Genomic DNA, 26,752 nt, shown 5'->3' with positions numbered 1-26,752 from the left:
TTTGTTTCCTTCTCTCTTGAGAGAGAGAAGGATCAGGTATTTGAGAAGTTCTTTAGGAACAAAGAGTGTTCCTTTTGTGGGCAAAGAGTATATGTATTCCCTGATGTCTCGAGGCCTACACAGGCGCGACGAAGACAATTCCTAGCCCTGAAAAGTAAAGCCCTAGAAATTGGGGCTACTTTCTATTTAAAGTTTCCTTCAAAGTGTTATATAAATTTTCAGGGAAATAAATTTATATTCTCTGACCCCTCTACACTTGGAGACATTCCTTGTAGATAAATTTGAGGCAAATAGAGTCTAGTAACATCATAATATGAGACCAGAAAGAAAACCTAATGACACTCTCTCCTTTCTGATTTATTGTGTGGTTATATGAATTATAGAATGGTCCCCCATTTATCATTTCTTGTTCAACATTTGTTGATTTTCTAGAAATTGGTATTTGAATTTTATTAGTTGTATAACAAGATTTCTTTTGATTATTTGAAATTATGGATGATATATAATGAAAAATTTTCAATAAAGTATAAATTGAGAGAGAGGAGCATAAACGTTTACTAAAGTATAGCGGGACCCATTCATTTTAATTCGGAGTAATATATACCTGCCTTTAGGATCTGAAAGACAGTAGGTGCATACAAATATAAAATTTTGCAGAAATAATATACTGACCCCAGTATATTTTGCTAATTTATTGTTGGGCATAAAGTATTGTCGGTTGTATTTGGGTGATCTCATAAGATATTCATACCTCTTAGATAAATGGGTCTCTTGAAGGAACACTATTTCGGGCAATTTTAACTTACTGTTATAAGTTTTTGCCATATAGTCAGTGGGGGGGGATCTCGTCCCCATTTATGATGATAATACCCCTCAGATTGGGAGAGTGTGTAGCCTGCAGGGAGGGAAAAGCAGGCAAAAATCAGTTCATAGGGGGCAAATCTCGTCCCCATGGGTTTAGTGATGTTTACTGGGTTTTTTTATTGTATTATTCACAGATAACTCCTGTTGCGTTTGAGGGATTATCTCTTCCTCCTTAATCTATGTTGTTTACTCTGGGTCTTATTCCCAACTAGGTTTACTGCTTATTGGTGGAGTGGCGCATCACGCTGTGGCCCTCGGCTGAGGAACTGCCCAACTTATCATTGTGCAAGGGTTGAGCCCATGCCTTTGATTTATACCCAAAATATGTTAAGTTGTTAAACTCACCACAGAAGCAGAGACTCCTTTTTCGGGAACTTGAGAGAAAGATCATAAAGTATTATAAAAAAACCTCCTGTAAGAGAAAGCTGTGGGCTACAGTCTCCCTTTTAAATTCAGGATAGCAAGATTTCTGCCTATTCATAAAAGAGCTAAATCAAGATAGTCTGAGATACTCGCAGATCTCCTTGGTTGGAAGTTCATGTTGTGGCTTGGCTGGGATGGGATCCACCCGAGTGCCTCCGCAATCTGCTATTCCTTTTTCCAACTCTCTGCCAAGTGGGAGTGGGGAGACCTGCAGATGATGATTTAGATGAACTGGCCTGGACCAAGGTGCTGGTAAAGCCCCGCGGTGTAAGGATGGAAAGAGCCTCGGTTGGCGCGCTGATTTTGTGAGATACCCCTTCCAGGGAAAAAGAGAGTCCAGAAGGGTGCAGCCAGCGGTACTTGATGTCGTCCTTTCTGAGGAAGGATGTAGTTTCCCGGAGTGAGTAACGATTCTGCAGTGTAGCTTGTGTCAGATCAGCATATATGGAGATCTCTTGGTCTTCCCATCACCTTGTGTTTTGGGCTTTAGCGGCCTGCAAAACCTGTTCCTTTACTGTGAAGTCATGAAAGCAAGCCACTATTTCATGGCCCCGGTTTGGAAGGGGGCCTCATATGGCCCTGTGAGCCCTATCAAGTTTAATTTCCGGCGGTATGTATTCCCCTACTGTATGAGAAACGAGGAAAAGGTGGTTACAGAATCTTTGCAGTAATTCAGTGCAATTTTCGTTAGCGGTGTTCTCCACAAAACCGCGGAAATGCAAGTTACTGCGTCTTGCCCTGTTCTCTAGGTCCGTGATTTTCGCTTTTAATTGCTGGGTATCCGATTGAAGCTCTGTGTAAGATGTTATGGTATGTTTAATCATCTCCACCTGGCTATCTAGTCTGGTATCCAGGTCATCTATTCTGTGGTCCATCGTTGACATTTCCTCCTTGAGCTCCTCCATATTTGAAATCATCTCTTGAACGTAAGATTTGATGTCTGCTCTTATGCTCGCGAACCACTCTTGGAATTCGGCCCTCGTGGGGTGCTCTGAGAGTTGACTGGTTAAATTGTTCAGCAAGACCGGCGTCTGTGTTAGCAAACGGAAAAAAGCGAATCGACGCCATCTTGAGCTTCGCCTGCACCTACCTTGCGCTCCTCGGACAGTCCTCCTTTGTTATAAGAAAAACGCCGGAAGTCGACATTTTTCTTCTTCGCTGCCATAGCAGTGCTTTGAGGGACGCCCAGAATCTTTGTTTGGTTGATTTTGAGGGGTTTTTGCTCGGATGGTAAGTGAATAATCTCGGCGGCGGCAGCGGGAGCTCTTAATTCAAGCTGCTATCCCCATCCGTGACGTCACTTCCCCCCCCCCCCCCCCCTTCCCCTGATTTTTTATAGCAGAGTTCGCCTGCTGTCGCTGCCGGTAAAGGCTTCCTTTCAGAGTAAATGCAGTCTCGGATACCTGAAACCGCAGGGGGCAATTTCCAAAATGCCTGCAGAGCTTCCCTTTGAAAATGCGGGCCTTGTGTTTAAAAGTACCTACAGACATTTCAAAATGAAATCCCCGCGCAGGCTTTCCCTTCCTCTGTCCATCTCTGCTCATTTATCTCTGCAGGTGCAGCATGTGTACTTTTCCTCACACTGAGGGGGCGAGGGACACAGTTTTATTCTCCGCTGTTATAGATGTAAACATGTACATCTATAACAGGTAAAAAAAAAAAAAAAGGTATGAAAAATGCTATCTTTATGGTTTCATTCATTTTTAGCTAGCAAACTAGCTGGGATCCTCACAGTATAGTCCTCTGTTGAAAGTCCCTTGAAACCTGAATCAAAATTGCAAATCCTTCTTCATGATAATGTTGTGCTGCCGACGAAGGGTCCCAAGTGGTAACTTTCACCATCTGCTGACCTCTGCGAGTGATGCCAGTTTGTGACTGTGTTCCTGTTTATCTGCAGGTGTAACCTTGCCAGTGTGATGCTACAGCTTTTGGCCCTGAAGATTCCCAACGTTCTCACCTTTGACTTCATGTCCAGGCCTTCCCCAGGTGAGTAGATATGAATGGTGGCCTGGCAGAAAGGGCCTGAGACAGGTGGATTTCTCATCTTAGCCTCAGACAGGCAACTGCAAGTTTGCTTGCAGAGACTGAGTTATCAAAGGAGGCTTAGAATCAGCTGAGGAGAAACAGTCATCATGATTAAAATACCTTCCTTCACATCCTACAAACCAGTCCATATATGTGGGTTGCATCCTCTGGCCAGCAGATGGAGGCAGAGACAAAAATTCAAGAACTGACTTCACTCTCTATAAAAGGTCTGTTCCTGAACATACCCAGATCAGTCCAGACCAGTGGGCTATGCATCCTCACCAGCAGATGGAGTCAGAGAAACAAAACTTTGAGGCACTGCTATATAGTCGAGAGTGCCACCTGCAGTCCCCCAGTATTTCTCTGACTCTAGGTGCTAGTTTAAAAAAAAAAAGGAAATATAGAGTAGTTTATGCTAGTTCCCTGTACATACCCGGATCAGTCCAGACTAATGGGTTTCGCCTCCCTTCCAATAGATGGAGACAGAGAAAAACTTTGAGAGTACTCCCTCTTAAGCCGATGTGCTACCTGCAGCTCCTCAGTATTTCTCTGTCTCCAGCAGATAGAGGTGTTGCAAAACCTGCGGTTCCCTGGATCTAGCCCGCAACGTTCCGGAGGGCACCACCATTCCTGCGGGAAAGTTTTCCCTTTCTGTGGAAAAAATAAAGTTAAAGAAAGAAAAGAGCTGCTTGCGTCTTCTCAGAGCCAGCTTCTCTCAGGCGAGGTCAAAACAGTGGTGAGTCTAGTCAGCGGCTGCTGGCGACTGGTACAGAGGAGAGCAGGGAAGTTTTTGGTGATTATTGGCAGCCTGGAGCTCCGGGCTTTAGCGATGCATGGGCGGGATGTTTGGGCCTGTCTCGTGGCTGGAGGTCTTGGGGCCTCCTTTCCTCAGCGAGATCATCAGGGGTGGATTTATTTATTTATTTATTTAAGGCTTTTTTATACCGGCGTTCACATCATGTCGGTTTACATAAAAACAGGGGTGTGATGAATACAACCAAGAACATATATAAACGTGAAGAAGAGATGCAGTTACAATTAACAAGGGCTGATGAACTGGGGTGGAGGAAAAAAAAGAGAGATAGAGGAGGTTACCTTGTGCTCAGGGGCCCGGGCGGTAGGCTGTTGGCATTTTATTTTTGGAACTGCTTGTGCGCCCTAGCAGGAGACGGCTGCGTGTCCTGTGCTACTTCCTTAAGGCATCCAAACCCAAAATGGCCACTTGCCATGCATGTGGCGTGGTTTCAGGCCGTCTGGACTCCCGCTCCCTCTGCCCCGCATATAAATCAGGGCAGGAGGGAACCTCGGCGAGTAGTCGGCTGGTTACCCGCGGTCTGTGCTGTGCCGGGTTGGTGCCTCCTCCCGCAGTGGAAAGCCCTCAGGGCAGCCCAGAGAGTTCACATGATTCCCCTCCTCCTCCCCTCTCCCTGATGGGGCTGGGAGGTCTGAGGGGGGAGGGTGTGCCCATGGACGAGCTGCCTCCCTTGGGGGGAGGAAGACCCGGGGGAGTTTTCCCCAGATTTCATGCTCCTGTTGCACAGAGCATATGTGGACAGGAAGGCAGGGACAAAAATATCTGTGGAGAGAAGCTTGGAGACCGCTGCTTCTGAGCCCAAAAAGTCTTCCCAGGGTTCCGGGGATCTTCTGCAGTGTCTGGGCCTCAGGCGGGATTCTCCCTTCTTCTTCTTCGGCATAGGAAATGATGGTGATGTGGCGGCGCTGCAGGGGGACCCATCTGACCCCAAGGGAGATCCGGATGAGGTGGATGCCCCTCCTGTTCCCGATTTCTGCTGATGAGCCCAAGGATGACTATCCGGACGAATTCCCGACACCTTAGGGTGACGACCCGCGCGTCGTACGGCTCTTTAAACGGGAGGCGTTAAGCCCCTTAATCCCCCTGATCCTGGAGGAGTTGGGGGTGAAGGTTTCTCAGGATGAGTCGGATAGTGAGGGAGTGAATAAGAACATAAAAAATTGCCATGCTGGGTCAGACCAAGGGTCCATCAAGCCCAGCATCCTGTTTCCAACAGAGGCCAAAACCAGGCCACAAGAACCTGGCAATAACCCAAATCCGAATCCGGTTCTCGATGGTCTTCGGGGCAGATGACCGCCTTTCTTTTGCCCAAAAATATCCGGAAGTTGATGACCTGGAAGTGGGACGTCCCTGATGCAGATCTAAAAGTGGGCAGAGCGATGGCTAAACTTTATCCCTTGATGGAGGAGACACTGGATCTTCTGAAGATTCCGAAGGTGGATGCCGTGGTTTCAGTGGTCATGAAGAAGACTACGGTTCCCTTTGTGGGGGCCACAGCATTGAAGGGATGTCCAGGACCGCAAGCTAGACATTCAGCTCAAGCGGATGTTTGAGGTCTCAGCGTTGATTCTGAGTGCGACTGTGTGTGCCAGCTTTATTTATTTATTGGGTATTTTTATATACCATCGTTCGGCATAGCCATCACAACGGTTGACAAAGCAGTGCGTCAATCAGAATCCATTTGTAAATTAAATAATAAAGAAGTAAAACAAAATATTAATAAATTGCACTTCAGAATGAAAAATACAGTATAAATTTAAAATAAAAGTACACATGTTATTTACAATAAGATCACATATTTCAAATTACTAAAGCATAAATATCAGATAAAAGGCAGTATTAAAAGAAAGGAATGTAGGAACAGCTAGGGCGTATTTAAAAGTAGAGAGAGTGGTATGTTAGGCATCTTGATAAGCTGTTGAGAAGAGCCAGGTCTTCAAGTCTTTTTTAAAAGTTTTAAAATTCATTTGTAATCTAAGATCAGAGGGGAGTGCGTTCCAAAGTTTGGGGCTTGCGAGTGATATTGCGCACTCGCGCACTTGTAAGAGTTGAGTTAGTACTTGTCTGATTATGGACAGGTACATAGAGGTTTTCTTGTAAGTTGAGTCTAGAGTATTTTGAATCGGAATTAGAATTTGTATGTCATCGGCATAAAATAAGTGAGATAAGCCGAGACCAGCAAGTAAGTGACAGAGAGGGAGCAGATAGATGTTAAATAGTGTAGCGGATAGGGCTGACCCCTCCGGGTCACCAGTTTTGAGAGTAATTTTATCGGAGAGGGAATTGTTAATTTTTACTTGATAGTTCCTGTTTATTAGATAAGATCAAAACCACTGCTGTGTTTTTTCTGTGAGGCCAATTTCTGTTAGACGGTCCAAAAGTATGTTGTGGCTTACAATGTTGAAAGTGGCTGATAAGTCGAGCAGAACTAATAAGTAACTTTGTCCATTGTCAAAGCCTCTTAGAACTATGTCATTGAGGGAGAGAAGAAGAGTTTCAGTGCTGAGATGCTTTCAAAAACCGAATTGTGATGGGAACAAAATATTGTTTTTTTTTCCAGATGTTCGGTGAGTTGAGTATGAATGACTTTTTCTATAATTTTAGCAAGAAACGGTAGATTAGAGATAGGACAATAATTGTTCAGAATATCTGGGACAAGGTTGTTTTTTAAAAAAAAATAGGATTAATTTATTGCCGATTTTAGCTTATCTGAGAAATTACCTTCTGACAAAGACAGATTAACAATTTCAGTAATAGAATTAGAGAGTGTTATATTTAAAGATTTTAATGTGTGCATGGGGATGCTATCTATGGGATAGGGCAGGGTTCATATTACTGATTATGGTTTGAATTTCAAGAGAAGAGGTTAAATCGAAATCAGACCAATAGGGGATTTCTTTTTTTAAACCAAACCAAAAACAATAGGAACTACAAAATTATATGTCAAAAAAGTGAAGGTGTCAGCAAGCCTGACGTTGTACATTTCAAAAGAAACCAACCGGTCTTCTAATCATTCACCTTCACAAAAATCACTTTTATTATGCTTATTCAAAATATTTATAAGAAACATTTTTTTTGTTTTTTAAATTTTGATTTTTATCCCCCCAGGCTGTTTTATAGTAAACATTTAAGGGATTGCTATTTGAATATACTCTGCGGACTGGGGATAAAAATCAAAATTTAAAAAGCAATTTTTCTTAAAAATATTTTGAATAAGCATAATAAAAGTGATTTTTGTGAAGGTGAATGATTAGAAGACCGATTGGTTTCTTTTCAAACGTACAACGTCAGGGATTGCTGACACCTTCACTTAGGCTTTTTTGAGAGATAATTTTGTAGTTCCTTTTGTTTTTGGATTGTTTGTTTGGGTAACTATTGGACTCTCCAATTTTGGATTTCTTTTTTTCCCATATTGATGGGTTGGGGGTTGCTATTGAGGTTATTGGTAATTAGATTCGTGACTTTATCGTTAAAGTGTGCAATTTCGTTGCATCTGTTTTCTGGTAATGTTTTTTTTTTATCAGTATTGGATTTAGTTAATTTTTGCACGATGGAGAATAGGGTCCTCGGATTGTGTTGGAATTTTTGAATTTTATTTGAAAATAATTCTTTTTGCCTTGTTAATGAGCTTTTTATAGTGAGTTAATTGTACTCTGTAGGCTGCTAGGGTAGATATGGTTTTGTGTATTCGCCACTTTTTTCCTTTTTTCTCAGCTCACGTTTGGTCTTTCTAATATCAGTGTTATATCATTGATTGTGGTGGTGGGGAGCTTTTATGGTTTTTGAGATCATAGGGTTAAGTGTATCTGCAATAGATTTATTGATGTCAAACCATGACTTTGTGGCATTTTCACTATTTGAGATGTCTAAATTTGTTAATTCAGATTGTAGTTTTTCTTGAAGGGTATCAAGTTTGTATGAAGGTCGGAACATGATTTTCAAGGGGTCATCATGTTTTTGCACCGGACTGTTAATGTATTGCAAGGTAGAGTGAATCAGGAAATGGTTTGACCATGCTACTTAGGTTTGTTTTGTGTTGAGGGTTGTCCAGATCTTCGTGTTGATAAAGATCAGGTCTAAGGTGTGACCTACTTTATACGTTGGGCCTTTAATAATTTGTTTGTCCTAAAGTTGAAAGGGAGTCAATGACTGATTCACAGGTGGATGAGAGAGGGGTGACGTCAGTATGGATGTTAAAATCACCTAGGACTATGGTAGGTTTGTTTAGTGACAAGATGGCTATAAAAATTCTATTAAGGGAGAACAAATATGGTCTAGTAGACACGGGGGGAAATATAACGGACAAATTTGCGAATTGGTAGAGTCAAAGAGTGCAATTTCGTAGAGAGGGAAGATATTGGTTAATAATAGTTTTAGTTGCAGGTGTTTTTTCGCAATCAACATTAACCCTCCTTTTTTTCTTCTGGGTACTGAAAAGGTTCTGTAGGTCAGGTTATTGATCTGGTTGATTAGTACTGTATCTGTATTCTTTATCCGAGTTTCTGTAATGGCAATAAAATCGGGTTTGTGGTCCTCAAGTAAGTCCGAAATAATTGGGATTTTTTTTTTACAATTGATTGTGCATTAAATAATAAGAAAGACAGAAGGATACAACTAGTGTAGAGGTTAACAGTGCTGAAAGGGATCTTGCAAAGGAAGCGCTCATGATTTTGCTTTGGTCTGAATCGTGAAGGTTTGCAGTACTTGCTGGAGCCCGTCGTTCAAGTGACCGTTCCCGGCCCCAATGGTAGAGCGACCCCAGATGTGTGATATAGTTATGTCTGATAGTGAAGATCCTGTTAACTGACAACAAACAGCGTAAACACTCTCTAACCCCACCCCAAACTGAAACGTCTGGAAGATTCAGTGCGCATGCCCTTGTTTTTCCCAGAAGGCTTCAGGAACAATGAAAGGGGGTGGAGTCGCTGATCGCAATCCGTTGCTTCTGAGATGCTCTCACCGAGCCTTGTTTTTAAGAGTTTTTCCGGGCTCCTCACGATGACGTTGGGATCTCCGAGGGTCACGCCTCTCCCTCTCTCTCTTACAATGTTGTTGCAGCTCAGCAGTTTTGTACACTGGGGGCCTCCCTGCGCACAGGGCTCTCCTTCCTCCCTCAAAAATTAGTTCTTACCTGCTAATTTTCATTCCTATAATACCACAGTTCAGTCCAGAGGACCACCCTGTTTTGACTCCAAAAGCCTGAGATTCCTGTCTACTCTGGGGACGCTGAGAAGAAGAATTTTTCACAGGTTTCTCTCAAGCAGGACCCGCAGTGTCTCGCATATTTGGGAGTAGAACAAATAGTCAACGGATCAACACACAAAGCAGGTCGCACTTTTGACCTAATTTTCATTAACACCAACAGCTGGAACTCACATCACATTAAAATCACTGAAATCGCATGGTCATACCACTACCTCATCCATACCACCCTTACTCAGAACAGCATACCCAACACAACAGCAAACTACAAAAAAACCCATTTCATATCGCCCTCCCTTTGATAGCGCAACACTACAACAAAATCTCCAAGATGAACTCAAGAATATTGATCTTACAAACACTGAAACAGCAACAACATCATGGATAAACATTACCAAATCCATAGCTGATAGAACAAACCCAATCATCACAAAAACTTTAAAGAATCCTAAATATAACAATCAATGGTACAATGACACCATAAAATCAGCCAAACGAGAACTCAGGAAAAAGGAAAGACTCTGGCGAAAGAATAAAACCTCTCCATCACTCAATGCATACCGATCCCACTTAGCAAATTACAAAAAACTCATCCATAATACAAAGAGAGAATTCTACTCAACCAAAATAATCAAATACCAACAGAACCCTAGAATGCTTTTCACCATAGTAAAAAACCTCATCAAATCACCTAACGAAACAAGAGCACCTCCAAACACAAGTAAAAGCAACGACTTTGCTGAGTACTTTACTGATAAAATCAGAAAACTGTTAAACAACTCTAACATCTACAACACTTCACACACCCAATCTCCTATACCACCTCTGGAAATAACAACAACCTGGAATGAATTTGACTTTGCCTCAACACTTGAAATCCAAAAAATAATTAGAAAAATGAACCCAGCAAACCACCCCATTGACAGCATCCCCATACAAACAATTAAGCTACTTGATATCTCAATAATAAAATCATTAATGGACATAGTCAACCTCTCCCTCACTGAAGGAATATATCCTGAATGCCTAAAATCTGCAATCATCAAACCACTAATAAAAACGAACAACCTAGATCCGGAAAACATCCAAAACTACAGACCCATATCTAATCTACCTTTCATTGCAAAAATCATAGAAAAAATCGTTCACTCCCAACTATCAGAACACTTGGAAACGAACAACATACTTCAACCCACACAATTTGGTTTCAGAAAAAACTTAAGCACGGAAACATTACTCCTTTCACTTAATGACACAGTTCTTTGAGGATTCGACAACCATGCCATTTTACTTGACCTACTTTCTGAAATTGGAATATCAGGCACTATTCTAAAATGGTTCGCCTCATATTTATCCCAAATAAGTTTCCAAGTAATATTCAACAACAACCTATCAAATAAAGTGAACCTAAATACAGGACTCCCACAAGGATCTGCACTGTCAGGAACACTTTTTTAAATATCTATCTCCTACCTATTTGTCACACACTCGATCATCTGGGTCTGACACATTTCCTTTATGCGGGCGACATTCAAATATTAGTCCCAATTCAAAATACGCTCGAAGAAACCTACAAGAAAATAAACTCTTATTTCTCAAAAATTAAGCAATGTCTCTCCAACTTAAAACTCATAATTAACATCGAGAAAACCCAAATTAATCATCCTTGACAAAAAAAATCAATGACTTACCCAGACAATCACTCAAACAGAAAACCCAGAAACAATAATCTCTCCTGTTGACCATGCCAGAAACCTCGGAATTACAATTGACAAAGAATTAATCTTCAAAACTCATATTACAAATAAAATCAAAGAAGGTTATCACAAATTATTGACACTCAGATGTCTCAAACCCTTCCTCTCTCAAAATGATTTTAGAACAGTTCTGCAACTACTACTATTTACAAACCTAGACTACTGCAACGCCCTACTCCTGGGCCTCCCTTTTACCATCATATGTCCACTACAAATACTGCAGAACGCAGCCGCCAGGATTTTTTCTGGAACCAAGAAACAAGAACACATTACACCTACTCTCATTTCCTTGCACTGGCTCCCAATTAAATACAGAATAGAATACAAAGTTTTATCAATCCTCCACAAATTAATCACAGGACAACAAAAACATTGGCTATCTGAACACATTGAAATACATGCTCCAAAATGGAACCTTCTCTCAATGAATAAAGGCCTCCTCAAAATTACTCGCACAAAAATCACGCATCTAGTATCAACCCAAGAGAGAGCTATATCCATCGCCAGCCCATCTCTTTGGAACTCCTTACCCCTCAATCTAAGAACTCAATTTGACACCAAAGCTTTCAAAAAAGACTTAAAAACCTGGCTTTTTACCAGAGCCTTCTCAGATGATCTTAACCACCAACATCAACAAACTCCCAACCAGACAACGCCAAAGAAAACAGAAAAACCACCCTATCAACCCACGATGGATCAATAAAACCTCGAACTCTACTATAGACATCTAAGAATTTTGTATCTATATAAACTTACCCCCTATTACCTACCCCCCAATGTTACTTAACTTTATCTTTGAAATTCTTTGTTAAAACTCTGTTACTCTCCTAATATTTTACTGCCCTGTAAACTGTTATGATGGCAAAACCGTTTTGATGGCATACAAAACATGTTAAATAAATTAAATAAATAAATATTTGTTTTTACTTTGTTGTTTATAGTTACGGTTGCACACGTTTAAAGTTCCTTGCTAGTGGGGGCTTCCATCCCTTCAGCCTGGTCACCTGTTTTAGGGGATCATCTTTATCTTGGCTTGGGTACAGGTCAATACTGGGGGACTGCAGGTGGCACTCTCAGTTAAGTAGCAGTGCCTCAAAGTTTTGTTTCTCTGACTCCATCTGCTGGTGGGGATGCATAGCCCACTGGTCTGGACTGATCTGTGGTATTACAGGAACAAAAATTAGCAGGTAAGAACCAATTTTCCTATGCTGCTTCAGCTCTTCATTATGTCTCTGCCTTAGTTGATGTGCACATGCGTTGGCTGGTGCTGCAACAAATAGCTGGATACAGAGTAACTTGTTCCTGTGGTGTCTTCAGTCTGGGCTTCCAGGAAAACAGGCATAGAGTCCTGACCTATCCTGGTAGAAGCAGAAGCCCAGGAAAATAGGCAAAGAGCCTGAATATAAGCAACAGTCCTGTATGTCCTGCTAGAAGTAGAAACTCAGAAAAGCTGAAGATCCTGGTGGAAGGAGCTTCCAGGGTAACATTGAAAGCTGGCCCGCAGTTAAATCCAGTCTTATTCAGGCTTGTGCAAAGTCCCCTTATCCCCACAGAGCACTGGGGCAGAAAAAAAACACGGTTGTGTTATAAGAGAGATGCATGGAGAAACAGGATCTGAGGCCCTGCACATAAAAACAGGACAGCAGGCATAGAGCCTGATTTTTCCCTGGCAAGAGCAGTAATTGAAGAAGACGACACCACAGGTACCGCTGAGGAAATCAGCATGTAAACTAATGTGTGAACTCTTCAGAGCAATACAAGGAAAAGGCAAGATCACAAGTCTTCCACTAAGGAAGATCTTCCCAGCTTGGTAAGGAGCTTACTTAGGAAGAGATCTACCATCACTATTTAGGTTCCAGGGCTAGTACCCAAGAAGGAGATGCTGGCGACTGTAGTAGGTAATTGGGGAACCAGAACTAACTGGCTCCTGTTTGGTTTCTAGCTTCGGTATAGCATACTGAGGAGCTTGAGCAGCACCGGATCTTTTATAGAGAATGAAGTCAGCTCTTGAATTTTTGTCTCTACATCTACATGCTGGCTGGAGGACACATCCCACATGTATGGACCAGTCTGTTAGGACTGTTCGGTTGATTTCTTTTTTTTTTAAGTGAGGGAAATGAATTATGGTACAAGCCGAGAGAGCTGATATCCCAATGCAGATCCCTTTCCACCCCTGGCACCGTAATCTGGGTGAGTTGCTTTATCACCCTGTGCCCTAGACTATTCGCCTGTCATTGTAATGGTAGTAACATTGTGCCGCACTCTCTCCGCCTTGCAGTTCAGTGCTGGCAACGTGCTGCCTGGACATCCATCCCAGAGGTGGCTGCTTGTTTCTAAAGTAGTAAATTGTGAAGCAAGTTTTTAGAATGTAGGACCCCGTCTGGATAAAAAGTATCCTGTACTTACATGTGTCTATCATTTTTAGTACTCATTTTTGGGGGAATCAGATTAGTACTATGGAAATCTGTTTAGCTTTTAGTAGGACAGTACTGCACAGTGCAAGCCTCGTTTGCCACCAAAAAGATCTGTACAACAAAGGATTCAGTATTTCAGGGATTTTATGACTGAAACAGAAAGAAATTGTCATGTTACAGTAAGTAAACATTCCAGCTCTTATGATCCGTTAGAACTGTAAAGCAGAAGGGGATGTATCTATCGGCGTCCTAGGGCAGTGGGAAGGGGGATACCTGGACCAATGAGGGACTGGGAGTGAGGAGCGGAGGCTGTGGGCCCCTGCAGGGGTGGGGGGTGGGGACTGTAAACCTCTTTTTGGGGGGGATGGAGCATATAGGTCTGCCATCCTCTAAAAGGGACTGTGGGCATGCAGGCTGTGATGTCGGCTGTCTGTCTCCCTGTGACAGAGGCTATTCAGGCAGCGATTGAGCAGTTGGACTTGCTAGGAGCTGTGGAACACAAGGAGGATCAGATCACCCTTACTCCCGTGGGGAGGAAAATGGCAGCATTTCCTCTGGAGCCCCGATTTTCAAAGGTAAAGAAACTGGATTTCAAAGCTCCCTAACCCCAGTGTCCCCCCCGAGTGTGACTGAAGGCAGCTCAAAATAAAACCAAAGTAAGAGACTCAGCTTTCCCTTCCATGGGGAATCCCTGTTCTGCTTTAGCAGAAAATGCTTGGGTGACGTCTCTTCCTGAGTGAGCTTTGTGATGTTTTGCTTTGCTTTATGCCCATTGTGGAGGTTCTGGGTCAGAGCAAAGTCTGTCTTCTCTGGCACCCTTTTCTTATTGCTTACTAAAAATAAATGTTGTTTTTTTTGTTTTTTTTTTGTGGCTTCTAGATAAAACTTTTTTTCAGCTGGAATGGATGTGGATCAGGCTGCAGCTCCTGTTCCTTGGGCTGGCTGGGTCTGGGGATGCGGTGGTACCAATATTCATAGCCCGGGGGACTGGGAGTCCCAGCCACTTTGCAATGGCAATATTTAGTGCCTGACTCAGAGGCGTACTTGCACCAAGCTCTAGAGAGAACGGGGGGCCAAAATGATCAGCTTGGAGGGCTGTCGCTGCTGTGACTGTGCAGGAGTGGTGTGAGGCAGGCAACCCCTAGCAACTTATGGGGAATTAGCCCCAGTAGAGGCTGCCCTCAGCTGAACTGGCAGCCCTTAAAGAGCAGGAGAACCTGCTGTGCCGAGGAAGCATAGTTGATGCCAACTAGCAATGAACTTGTGAAATGACTTTCTTGGCTGCTGTCCTGTGCTTTGCAGACCATCCTGCTTTCTCCCAAATTCCACTGCACGGAAGAGATCTTAAGCATTATATCCCTGCTTTCGGTGGACAGTGTCCTGTACAACCCGCCATCCAAGAGGGACGAGATACAGGCGGTCAGGAAGAAGTTCACCTCCAGCGAGGGGGACCACATCACCCTACTCAACATATACCGGGCCTTCAAAAACTTGGGCAGGAATAAGGTAGAGATGTCTTTTCTATCGCTTGCTGAGAACATTATTCAGCATGCAAATGCATCCCGAGTGCCGGTGTCTGCCCTTTGGATGTGTCTGTGTGCTAAATGAGCCTGACTGAGCAAAGTAGTAAGGGGAAGGGAAAGAAATAATGTCAGGTTTGAATAATGGAGGATGGTCCTACTAGCTCAGCTGAAGAAGCTGCACTTTGAGTTCAGTGGGAGCCTAAGCTTGGAGACGTAAGGTTGCAGGTACTGGTCCTCGGGGTCCCTGCTGGGTAGAACACATCTGCTGTGAGCCCCAATGCGTGTAGACACCCTCCTAGTGAGCAGTTCAAACAGCAGCTTCAAATGCTTCTGCACTCCTCTATAATCCAAAATCCAGGGAATCGACCCTGACGTTCCTTTTTATTTACATGACGACATCCTCCTGCATCAGTAATCCACCCTCACATTTAAAGCATTACAAAGAAAAGGAAAAGCTGTGAAATTCTGACAGGCATGCTTACTTGGAAGTTGCAAGCTTCCGAGAGATCCATGTGCCCTGGTGAATGGCTGCATGGATCCCGGGGCTCATTTAATCCTCTTGTATTGCAGGAGTGGTGCAGAGAGAACTTTGTGAACAGCAGGAATATGGCGCTAGTGTCAGACGTCCGGTCTCAGCTCAGGGATATCTGCATAAAGGTGGGTGCTGCTTGTCGTCTCTGTTCCCTTGCATCCCCCCCTCCTCCACCAGTGTAATGTGGTCCTGGTGTCACTGCCACGGATGCAGCTCCCAGTCTCGTAGGCCTTGGGACTGAGCTGTTAAAATTGTCTTCTCTCGTAGGGTTAGAGGGATGAAGTCTTGGCTTTTGTGGGGCAGAAATCTATTTGTTTTCTGTTCATACTGGAACATTTTTCTAGGGTGGGGGAAGAGATTTTATGAGTCACTATCATTTTTCATCTGGGCTTCAGATGGACAATTTTTTTTTTCCTGTAAATGGCAGAAGTGGAAGGATATGAAAGAGACATTCAAATATAACAAAAGTATAAATAATGCAGAGAAGTCCAGCATTTTTCAGTGGATTGATTGACGAATAATATTGGGGAATATTTCTTGCAGAAAGGGTGGTAGATGCATGAAACTGCCTTCTGTGGAGCTGGGGGTAAGCAAAAAAGAGAATTCAAACAACACCCGGGATAAACCCAGAGGATCCTTAATGATGTGCAACATTTAATGTACCTAAACTCTCATGTTTTAAAAATCTCCTTTTGGGAGTCCACTCTTTGACTGCTTATGATCCATTTGTGCTTCACATGGCTCAGGATGAGGCCTGAATGGAGTTTTGATGACAAACAGCAAAGCAGTGCATACATTTGGAGGAATCAATTTTCTAAATTTAAATCTTGGGGAGAAAGAAAAAAATAACAGAAGTGTAGCTCTCTCGAGCACCTCCTCTGTAGAACTTTCTAAAATTGCTGTCAAATTGGCTATATCTGTTGCTTTAGTAGAGGTCATCATTGATTCTTTTTTCTTTTGAAATGGAAGAAAAATATATTTAGTTAACACTGGAATTTTTTCCAACGGAATTTTTAATATATCCACAAAATATTTCCTTACTATGGCTGGGACCAACAAAACAAGAAGGGAGGCGCGATCTATGAAAGCCGTAGTGGTATCAACAAACAAGATTTATTTATTTATTTTTATATGCCGACGTTCGCTCTCAATTGAGATATCACACGGGTTTGCCAGATGTCTTTTATACGCATTTATTGTAGTGGCGACATAAAAATGCCCGACTCGGGCCGAGTTTCGCCACTACCCAAGTGGCTGCCTCAGGGGCTGACTAGTTCAAGGATTTGAACATGCATATATCATTTATTGTGTGATCTCCACTCTCGTCTTTGTCTTTGGAGACTACATTTCTGAATTTCAGCACACAGATAGATATTGATTGGTGTTTCATACCTGCACAATAAATGATATATGCATGTTCAAATCCTTGAACTAGGCAGCCACTTGGGTATGTAAGTATGTATGTATGTATGTATTTATTTATTTATTTAAAGATTTTTTATATACCGGGGCACGTTAAAAAAAAAACATCACCCCGGTTCACATTGTAACATAACATAGCAACAAGCTTTACAATAGTTTAATGTCAAACAAACAGGAGGTAAACTAGGTCAACTATAGAAAGTGGTTAAATATTAACTCTTTAAAATGAGAGAAGAAGGATGATTATTAAATCATCAACATGATGAGAGGGATATAAGCGGTGAACGCTTGGGAGAGGGATGTCAGCAGGGATGAAGTGGGAGGGAGAGGGATGTCAGCAGGGATGAAGTGGGAGGAGGGAAGGAGGAGGAGGGGGGGTAGTGGCGAAACTCGGCCTGAGTTGGGCATTTTTACGTCTCCACTACAATAAATGTGTATAAAAGACATCTGGCATCTATCTTGTTTGTTGATACTTACTATGGCTGGTACAGGTAATCCTAAAACTTAAGGAAAATTAATAAGCCTTAAATTTAAACGTTGGAAGTGATTTTCCAAAGATTCAATTCTTCTAATGGTATTTAATCGCTCTCGAAATATCGAGGCATTAACTATCTGTAAATTTTTAATATCACTTCCCATCGTTTGCATAATAGAGGAGTGTTCCAACAAAATCTTTTGATGATCCATAGCTCCTGCATCTAACTTCGTTGAAACTCTCTCTAGTCGCTGGGATTATTCCTTGAAAACCTGTAGGAGACCTGCAGCCAGGTCCCAGAGTGAGTCTAAAGTCACCACCGCTGGTCTGGTCATAACAATAGGGAGATCTGGTGAGGCTGGAATTTCAGATGGTTCAACTTCAAGGGAAGGTTCCCTTTTTTCAAGGGAAACTGGTGGATAAACTCCCCCTACTGCTCCTTCACTCACTGGGGTTGAATCCCATGAGGGGTTTTCCTCAAATCCTCCAGCCTGGATTGTTCCTCTGCTTCCCTTCTCCAGGGGACTGACAGAAACGACCAGTTTTCCCCAAGCAGCAGTAGCACTTCCAGGCATATTCAACAGCAGGGTCCTAAGATCTGGCGGAGTAAGAGAAACTTCCTCAGGCGAAAACTGCACTCCTCTCCTTGCTTGTTCTGCCAGCGAGGCTTACCCGCAATGGATCAGGGGTAGATACAGCAAAGTCAGTGATGACACGTTGGTCTAATGGAAGTGAGGATTCTGAAGGGTAGATCCTCACTTTGCCTTTCCTTTTATGAGGCATATTGATTAAAAAGAAGAAAGAGAATCAAAGAAAATCCAGGATAAATAGACCAATCTAGACTTTGCTGTAGACCAAAACCACTTTACACAATTCTCCCTTGTGGGGGCCGAGGTGTTGCAAGGATGAGGTGGTCATCTTAAAAAGAAAAATATATATTTCTTATAAAGCCGTGTGCCGCTGCGGGCCTGATTTTAAGGGCTCCTCCCGGCGTCAACCGGAAGTGACGTCAGGACGCCTCCGATTGCTGGTACCAGGGCCCAGTGGAGTCAGGTGGCAACAAAGCTCCAAACTAACGCAGGGCCAATGTCTCCCACAGGTCAGGTCCTCCTCACCCCAGTTCCCAGGAAGCCTCTTTCCAACCATTCCTCATGAAGTATAGTGGACACTCTGTAACTCATTGTGTTTCGCTTTTCTACTTTTTTTTGATCAAATATTTTCTCTATATATTTTGACATGCTTATATTTTGCTAGCTGCAGTGTCAGTTACAGTATACCCTTGATATACTACATTTATTTACCATATTGATACACACTTGTATAGAAGCTGAAGGGTATGTCTTACTATGTTGTTCTGTTTATGATAGAGAACAGGAAGGAGGTCGGTGCTAGCCGCTCTTCATTCTCAGTACTACTGTTTTGTTGTAATTCTGCTACATTGGCACTGTATCTGTTTAAAAATTTGATAAAATATTAATTACAAAAAAACCCGCATGTACCTGGCTAAAAATGACCCCCCTTCACCTGCCTAAAAGCACATGGCTGAGATCCCACAATGTGTGTAGTTCTGGCCACATGTGGAGTAGGCTCCCAGGGGTTGGAAAGTCGCGCGTGTAGATGTCATTTTCAAATCTAAACACACTTTCCCATTTACTGTGGAAGTGGGATCCACAGAAAATGCTATGATGGCGGGTACTTTGTATCCTAGACAATTCAGAAAATAAAATTCCTTGCATACTTTCTCTTTAAAAATACCCATGAACTTTGCATCAGTGTGGGCACTTTGAAAATTTCTTCCTTCGTTTTGGGGATTTTATGTTGATGCTGACTCTTTTTTTTTTTTTGGAACAGATGTCCATGCCCATCGAGTCCTCCCGGGCAGACCTGGGGAATGTCCGCCAGTGCTTGGCCCATGGGCTCTTCATGAACACAGCAGAGCTGCAGCCGGATGGGACGTACGCCACCACAGAAGCACGCCAGCCTGTGACCATCCACCCCTCCTCCGTCCTATTCCACTGCAAGCCGGCCTGCGTGGTCTACAATGAGCTGCTGCACACCTCCAAGTGCTACATGCGGGATCTCTGCGTGGTGGACGCCGACTGGCTATATGATGCTGCTCCCGAATACTTCCGCAGGAAACTGAAAGCAGCCAAGAACTGACGCTTTGGAAACAAGGGGAACAAAAATGCCGCCTGGCTTTACAGCTGGGGTTCTTAACCTGATCCTAGGGATGGAACGGGTGTGGTTTGCAGGAGACATGCAAATGAATATGCATGAGATGTATTTGCATACACTGGGTCTAAGAACTAGTTAATTTGTATATTTTCTTTTATCAACGTTTGGAAAAAAAGACAATGGATACTTAAGTAAAATCAAGCCATTAAAATGACAGCGTTGCTGATCAGGTACTATCTGTAGAGAAATGGCTGCACCTCGGATGGTTTTACCCAATTTGAAACCATCGTAATGTCTGATTCTCCGTCTGCAAAAGGAATAAGACCGGTGCATAGTCTGTCTTGAGGGATGAGCAGGGGTCTTTCTGGAGGTTGATTTTCAAAAGGATTTGCATACGCAAAATACAGTTTATGAGCTTAAATCGCCTTTTGAAAATCAGCCTGGAACCCGTGCATATAAAAACAGATGTGTTTACTCACTTAACTCACGTGCTTTTACGTACGCTCACAAGAGGCATTCGGGGGGGGGGTTAGGGGGAGAAGAGTGGAGTTGGAGCTGGGAAAGGACTTACATTTTGATTTTCAAAAGTATGTGTGTAAATCTGCCGAGCGAGAGCCGGGAGAGCGAGTGCCCGCTCTCCCGGCGCACGCACAGGACACACTCCTGTGCGCGCTATACAGTAAATTAATTTATTTAAATTAGGGCTGGCGCTAAAAAGAGGCGCGCCGGCTGTCAGCGGGTTTGACAGCCAACGCTCAATTTTGCCGGCATCGGTTCTCGAGCCCACTGACAGCCACGGGTTCAGAAACCGGACGCCGGCAAAATTGAGCGTCCGGTTTTCAAGCCACGGGCCTATTAAAAATTTTTTTTTTACTTTTTTTTAACTTTCGGGACCTCCCACTTAATATCGCCATGATATTAAGTCGGAGGGTACACAAAAAAGCAGTTTTTGCTGCTTTTCTGTGCACTTTCCCAATGCCCGGAGAAATTAACGCCTACCTTTGGGTAGGCGCTAATTTCTGAAAGTAAAATGTGTGGCTTGGCTGCACATTTTGCTTTCTGAATCGTGCAGGAATACCTAATAGGGCCATCAACATGCATTTGCATGTTGCGGGCGCTATTAGGTTCGGGGGGGGTTGGACGCGCGTCCAACCCCCCCTTACTGAACAAGGGGTAAAGCTAGCGCATCGAAAACGCGCGTCCAATCGCGGGTTAACAGTGCGCTCCACCAGAGCGCACTGAAAGTGATCGGCCTGAAAGTGATGCTGGCTCAGCAGCAGGCGTAACTTCCTGTGTGTATTTTCAGCACACATCCTGCAAATGCCCTCAAATTGGAGAATAAATCTGCTTTTGAAAATTTGGGCTGAAGTCTGCAGGTACGAAATACCCAGACAATGCGAAAATTCCCTTCCCTATTTCTGTTTTAAAATCTCATGAAAGAAGCGGCGTAGAGGAGTAGCCTAGTGGTTAGAGCAGACAGTGGCCCCTGAACCAGGGCAACCAGGGTTCAAATCCCAATGCTGCTTCTTGTGACCTTGGCCAAGTCACTTTTCTCTCCCCGTTACCTCAGGTACAAACTTAGATTGTGAGCCCCCTGGGGACAGGGAAATAACTACAGTACCCGAAATGTAATCTGCTTTGAAGTGCCAAAAAGCGGAATATAAAAAAATAGATTGTGTACGGAGTAACAATTCCAGGAGTAGATCTGCCGGATTTTACTAACTCTTCTTGGTCATATATATATATATATATATATATTTTTTTTAGGATGTGAATTACATGAAGTTAAAAAAAATAATAATTATATATATATATATATATATATATATATATATATATGTATATATATATATTTTCCAAATTAACCTTTATTGAGAGGGAGGTGCTAATATTATATTTCATGGGATGTCATTCACACAATAAATAGGTAATTTTACCTGTTATCACCCAGATTCCCTATTAGCCAGTATTTGGCATGCATCAGCTACTGGAGAAACTGGCTAGTCCCATCTTCAGCACACACCCAAATGCTCTAAACTCATCACAGCCTGCTTATCTTTGGTGGCTTTTTGCCACTATAGTAACAATGATCAGTAATTCTTCTGTTCAGCCAGCTCATAGCTCTCCCCCTTTCTAAAATGGCATGGTGGCTAGACTCGCCCGAGGGTTGGCTGGGCTGTAGCTCTCTGTAAGTGTATAGAATTAAAATATAACACTATATCCCTTTGTTAGGACAGAAAATTTTTTTATTTGAAAGAAGTTGTTTTTTTTTTGGGGGGGAGGGGGGAGTTAATTTTGGTTCATATTTTCCAGGTGCCATGCCCCTGGCTCTCCTGTGACTCTCTGCAGGGGCAGGCCAGAAGTAGATAACATAGACAGAAAAGTGCTGTACGGAAAGATTTCTGGCTAAAAGCAAGAATCGGCAGTGTTAGAGAGACAGAACCGACATATATGATGAGACTGCACTGATAGAAAGGGGGAGGACGTCATGCAAACTTCTAAAAGCCAGTCTCAGGTGCTGTGAGCAGACAGAGCTCAAATTGGATAATAAACCAGCTACCCTGGCAGCCAGTTTTTGGAAGTGATCAGCCATCTTGCTAAACAGAGTGTTGCATTCCAACAGGGGTTAAAATGAGGGTGATGGCAGTAACCTCTCTTCTTTTCAATCTGCGTTGGCAGCCTGGATAGCTGGCAGGTCTTCCTTTATGCAGATGTAGCTTTCCCACAGCTGTTGGAAGCTGGACAGTCAGTCTTTCTTGCCTTTTTTTTTTTTTTTTGCTTTCCTCTCTGCTGGCACGGCCTCAGTAGTTAGTGGCTCTTAATCCGTGGAGGTTTAGTGGTTGTAAATTTGCAGTTTTGTATAGGTAGTGTCAGGGAAGAGTTCATGTTCCTGCATAGTTTTAAACTGCTTAAGAGGCAGTGCCTGCAAGAATGGGTGGTCTATACTGATGCGATGGCATTTCGGGGGCAATTTTTAGACTGCAAGCTGTTTTATAAAGGGAAACTTCCCTTGGAGTTTCCTTTTGAAATTTTGGCCCTGCAGGGGGAATGAAGATACTTTGCAGACAGGTGCCAAGATGAAATCCCCTTGTGTACTTTCATTCCCCCATCCGCTCACCCCCCACGACCTAAGCTGCCCCCTCTTCCAAGTCTTTTTTTTTTTTTTTTTAAATCTTTACCTGTGGATAAAGTTTTAAAAGTTTTGAGGGGCATTTTCAAGCATCCCGCATAACTTATGTTGCAAATATGCCCATAAAGTTGCATTATTTTTCCAAGGAGGCTTAGGATATCTGATCCCGGCAAATCCCCACCCTACAGGTGGCTCCTGTTGTTTGGCACGCACAGAATGATCCTGAAAGCTTATGAGCATGCAGTTGCATTTTATAAAGCGTGTGTGTAAATCCAAACCCTGCCCCCAGAAATGCCGCCATTCGGTCCACTCAAGCTTGCACACGCAAGCTTACCATGGCTCGGCCGGGAGGTTTTGTAAAAGGCCATTTCTGAGCGAAGAACACTGTTTTTTTGGGGGGGGGCGGCGGTTCTCTATAAATTGTTTTTATTGAAACCTAATGCAAAGTTTCATGAAAAGGTAATTACATAAACAACATAAAGCTCCTTGTTGAGAAAATATTCAGCAATAATATGTAACAGCAGTCAGGTATGGAGGACCTTGAACAATAATGCAGGTACAGAAGGGTTAGGATCACACATCCATTTATCCTCTCTTCAGATTATAGATAGGTTTTCCTCCTTACCTAGTTATGGAAAGAGCTAGTTATAAACTCTCTTGGAACTCACAATGCACAGTAAAGTAGGGGAAGAAAAACGAGCAGTGAGCGGACATTTAAGAGAAGAATTTACCCTCCCCTGCAGCTTTCAGGATTGGGGGAGAACGCCTTCGGAACATACTGGTGCTTATCCAATTCGATTGCGAAACTCCTTCCGTGGTAAATGAAACCAAGCGTTCAGTGGGACTTCCAGTGTTGTGCTATATTTAGCCTCGCCACTAGCAAAGTATGGGCTTGATTTACTAAAGCTTTTCTCAGATTCTGTGTCCTTAACCAATCATGCCCTATGTTTGCAAAGCTTTAAGAAATCAATGGTTAATTCAGGGACAAGATTTGGCTATCCTCTGCTGTCAGGTGACGCCGCTGACTGCTGAATTGATTGCATGTTTTAATTTACAGAAATGTGCCTGATTTTGGCATGTAAATCCCCGTTTGAAAACTAATTCAGAACAGTACGTGCGGCACGCGATTTTTGCGCATACTTTGACACGCTTCAGTAGGTTAGCGTGCCGGGAGGCAGAGTAGGGGTAGAGAAAGGATTGGCTTGCTCACTTTTGATTTTGGAGCGTGGCGGGTAAAGTTACGCCCATGGGAGAGGTGCTAGATTCCGTGCGCACTTGCAGCCTTCTAAAGTAGATTTGTGCGCATAAATCTGCTTAGAAAGTTCCGGCTAAAGTCTGCACATAAAAAGTACCCACAGCCCTTGGCCTATGCAGGCTGCTTGAAAAAGAGCTTCCCCCTAAACGGAAGACATGCCCATTAATGTTTAATGGGGGCACTCGGGTATTAAATGATCCTGGCCTGGCCCTTTCCTCCTGCTCCTTTTGTCCTTCCAGCTCACTTGGTACCAGGAGCCTGTATTAACCACTACCTCCTTCCTAGCCTCCCTTAGCCCAGCCACTGTAGTAATATTCCTCTGTTCAGGGACCTTAAATCCAGCTGCTAGCATGGGCATTGCATGACTCCCGTATCGCAGTAAGAGCGAGACTTGAGGAGATTCAAGTCAGGTCTGAGCTCTTTGGGACAGAGGTCTAGGCCAGATTTCAGTCCTTTTGTTCCAAGAATGGAGGAAAGATTGGAGCAGTAGGCTCCAGCTTCTCTAGTATGGCACAATGAGTGTTTGGAGGCCCTACCTTCAGTATCAGAGAGAGGTACCAAAAGACCAGGAAGGTCTAGGATGAAGGTTTTGGTCTATTTACTTTGTGGTCCAAAGAAGGAATGGTCCTTTCATCCCATCCCAGATCTGAAGCGGGTCTATGACTTCTTGATGGTAGCCTGCTTCAGGATGGAAACCTTAAGATTGGTAATCATGGTGGTTCAGAAATGGGAGTTTCTAACCTCTTTGGATCTGATAGAAGCTTATCTTCATATCCCGATCCAGAAGGAGCATCAATATTTCCTGAGATTTGCACTGCTGTGTCACCATTTTCCATTTCAGGCTCTTCTCTTTGGGCTAGCAACAGCCCTGAGAACCTTTTTTTCAAGGTGATGATGATGGTGGCAGCGATGCTGCATAGGGAAGGTTATTTGGTACACCTTAACTGGGCAATTGGCTGTAAAAGTGAAGTCATTTCAGAAGAGTATATCAGCTTCTCAGCGAGTGATCCAGTTGTTGTAGGATTTAGAATAGATAGTCCATTTTTTCCTAAGAGCAGTCTTCAGCCATCTCAGACATTGGTTTATCTGAGAGCTCAGTTCAATTTGAAGATAGGTCATGTACAACTAATGGAACAGAGTGTGCAGAAGTTGGGTGGACAGATCAGAGCATTGGGGTTGACCAGGAATCCTTTAGTGTGGTCCCACCTCCAGCCTCTTGGATCCATAGTGACAGTCTTGGATCTAGTACTCTTGGCGAGGGTACAAGTGCATCCTCTTTATAGGGCCTTACTGTCCAGGAGGAAGTCCCAGTCCCAATCCTATTCCGTGAGACTGCTGCTGGAGTCAGCAAGGCAGGGCTTCCAGTGATTGTTAAATGGCAAGCACTTGGTACGAGGAGTAGAGTGGTGACCCCAGCCTGGCTCATAGTGTCATCGAATGCAAGTCTATTGGGCTAGGGAGGTGCACTGTCTGCAGCTGTCTGCTCTGGGATAATGGGCTGCTGAGAAGCGAGCTGGTCCATCAACTGCTTGGAAGGCAGACCAATTCAGCTCCTTGAATTCATGCCTCACTTACTGGGGTAGGTAGTCAGGGTAATATCCGCCAAGGCCATGGAGGTAGATTATATAAATCATCAAGTCCTCAAATAGACTTACTTCTTGCTTGGGTGAAAATTAATTTGCAGGCCTTGTGAAAATCTCACATAGCAGGTGTGGACAATGTTCAGGCAAATTATCTCAGTTGCAGTGTCATAGACCCAGGGGAATGGTCCATATGTGAAAAGGACTTCGATTAGGAATTGGATCTGATGGTGACCAGACAGAAAGTGAAAGTGCATAGGTCATTCAGCTAAGAGACACTCATTTGTCCAGGATTGAAGCCCTAGTTTTGAGTGGCTGACAAGAGAAGATGTTGTACGTTTTTCCTCCTTGGCCTATGATAGGCAGACTGCTTCAAAACATTGACAGGCATGCAGGGCTGCTGTTACAGGTTGCCCTGGACTGGCCTCATTGGCTGTGATATGAGAATCTTTGGCGTCTTCTTTGAGACAGCCCCCTAAGGCTTCCACCTCCCAAGAAGTACTTTCTCAGGGTCTGATGTTTCACAAGGACTCAGATCGATTTTGTCTTACAGTTTAGCCTTTGAAAAGGGCATGATTAGTGAAGAAAATGTATTCTTGTGATGTGATAGCTACACTGCTGAAAGCTAGAAATTTTTCCATTTCCTTGTCTTTTGTGCAAGTTTGGAGAGTTTTAGAAGATGTGTGCTCTGGATGTCTGTGTGTTCCAGGGAATGCACCAGTTCCATTGATTCTGGGATGTTTGCAGGAAGGCCTCACTTAAGAGCTTGGCTCTTAATTCATTGAAGGTATTAAGTAACCGCTCTCTCTTGCTATAGAAGTTGTATACAAGGTAGACCACCGGCTTCTCATCTAGAGGTGTCTTGGTTCTTGAGGTGTGAAGCGTATTAAACCTCAACTCCATATTCTGGTTCCACGTTGGGATCTGAGCTTAGTTTTGGCAAGACATTTTGGGGTAGATTTTCTAAAAGTGCACTCGCACGTACTTTTGTTCGTGCACCAGGCGCAAACAAAAGTACGCTGGATTTTATAAGATACACGCGTAGCCGTGCGTATCTTATAAAATACGGGGTCGGCGCATGCAAGGGGGTGCACATTTGTGCAACTTGCATGCGCCGAGCTGTGCGCACGCTTCCCGTTCCCTCCGAGGCCGCTCTGAAAT

The 26,752-nt window shown here is 43.4% G+C and overlaps 1 protein-coding gene across 1 annotated transcript in view; it reads left to right on the top strand.

Annotated features, from left to right (window-relative positions):
- The window catches only part of DHX33 (DEAH-box helicase 33), a 74,182-nt gene extending 53,822 nt beyond the window's left edge, over positions 1-20,360 (top strand). The window contains exons 8-12 of the mRNA XM_029613794.1: positions 3,185-3,273; positions 13,947-14,074; positions 14,802-15,005; positions 15,593-15,679; positions 19,303-20,360. Of these exons, the coding sequence (XP_029469654.1) occupies positions 3,185-3,273; positions 13,947-14,074; positions 14,802-15,005; positions 15,593-15,679; positions 19,303-19,611 (817 nt within the window). The 3' untranslated portion in view covers positions 19,612-20,360. The remainder of the gene's footprint in view (positions 1-3,184; positions 3,274-13,946; positions 14,075-14,801; positions 15,006-15,592; positions 15,680-19,302) is intronic.
- The last annotated feature ends 6,392 nt before the right edge of the window (positions 20,361-26,752 follow it).

Source organism: Rhinatrema bivittatum, chromosome 8 (genome assembly GCF_901001135.1).
Source record: "Rhinatrema bivittatum chromosome 8, aRhiBiv1.1, whole genome shotgun sequence".
Lineage (NCBI taxonomy): Eukaryota > Metazoa > Chordata > Amphibia > Gymnophiona > Rhinatrematidae > Rhinatrema > Rhinatrema bivittatum.
Note: the sequence above shows the minus strand (reverse complement) of the source record. Positions and strands in the feature narration are given on the sequence as shown.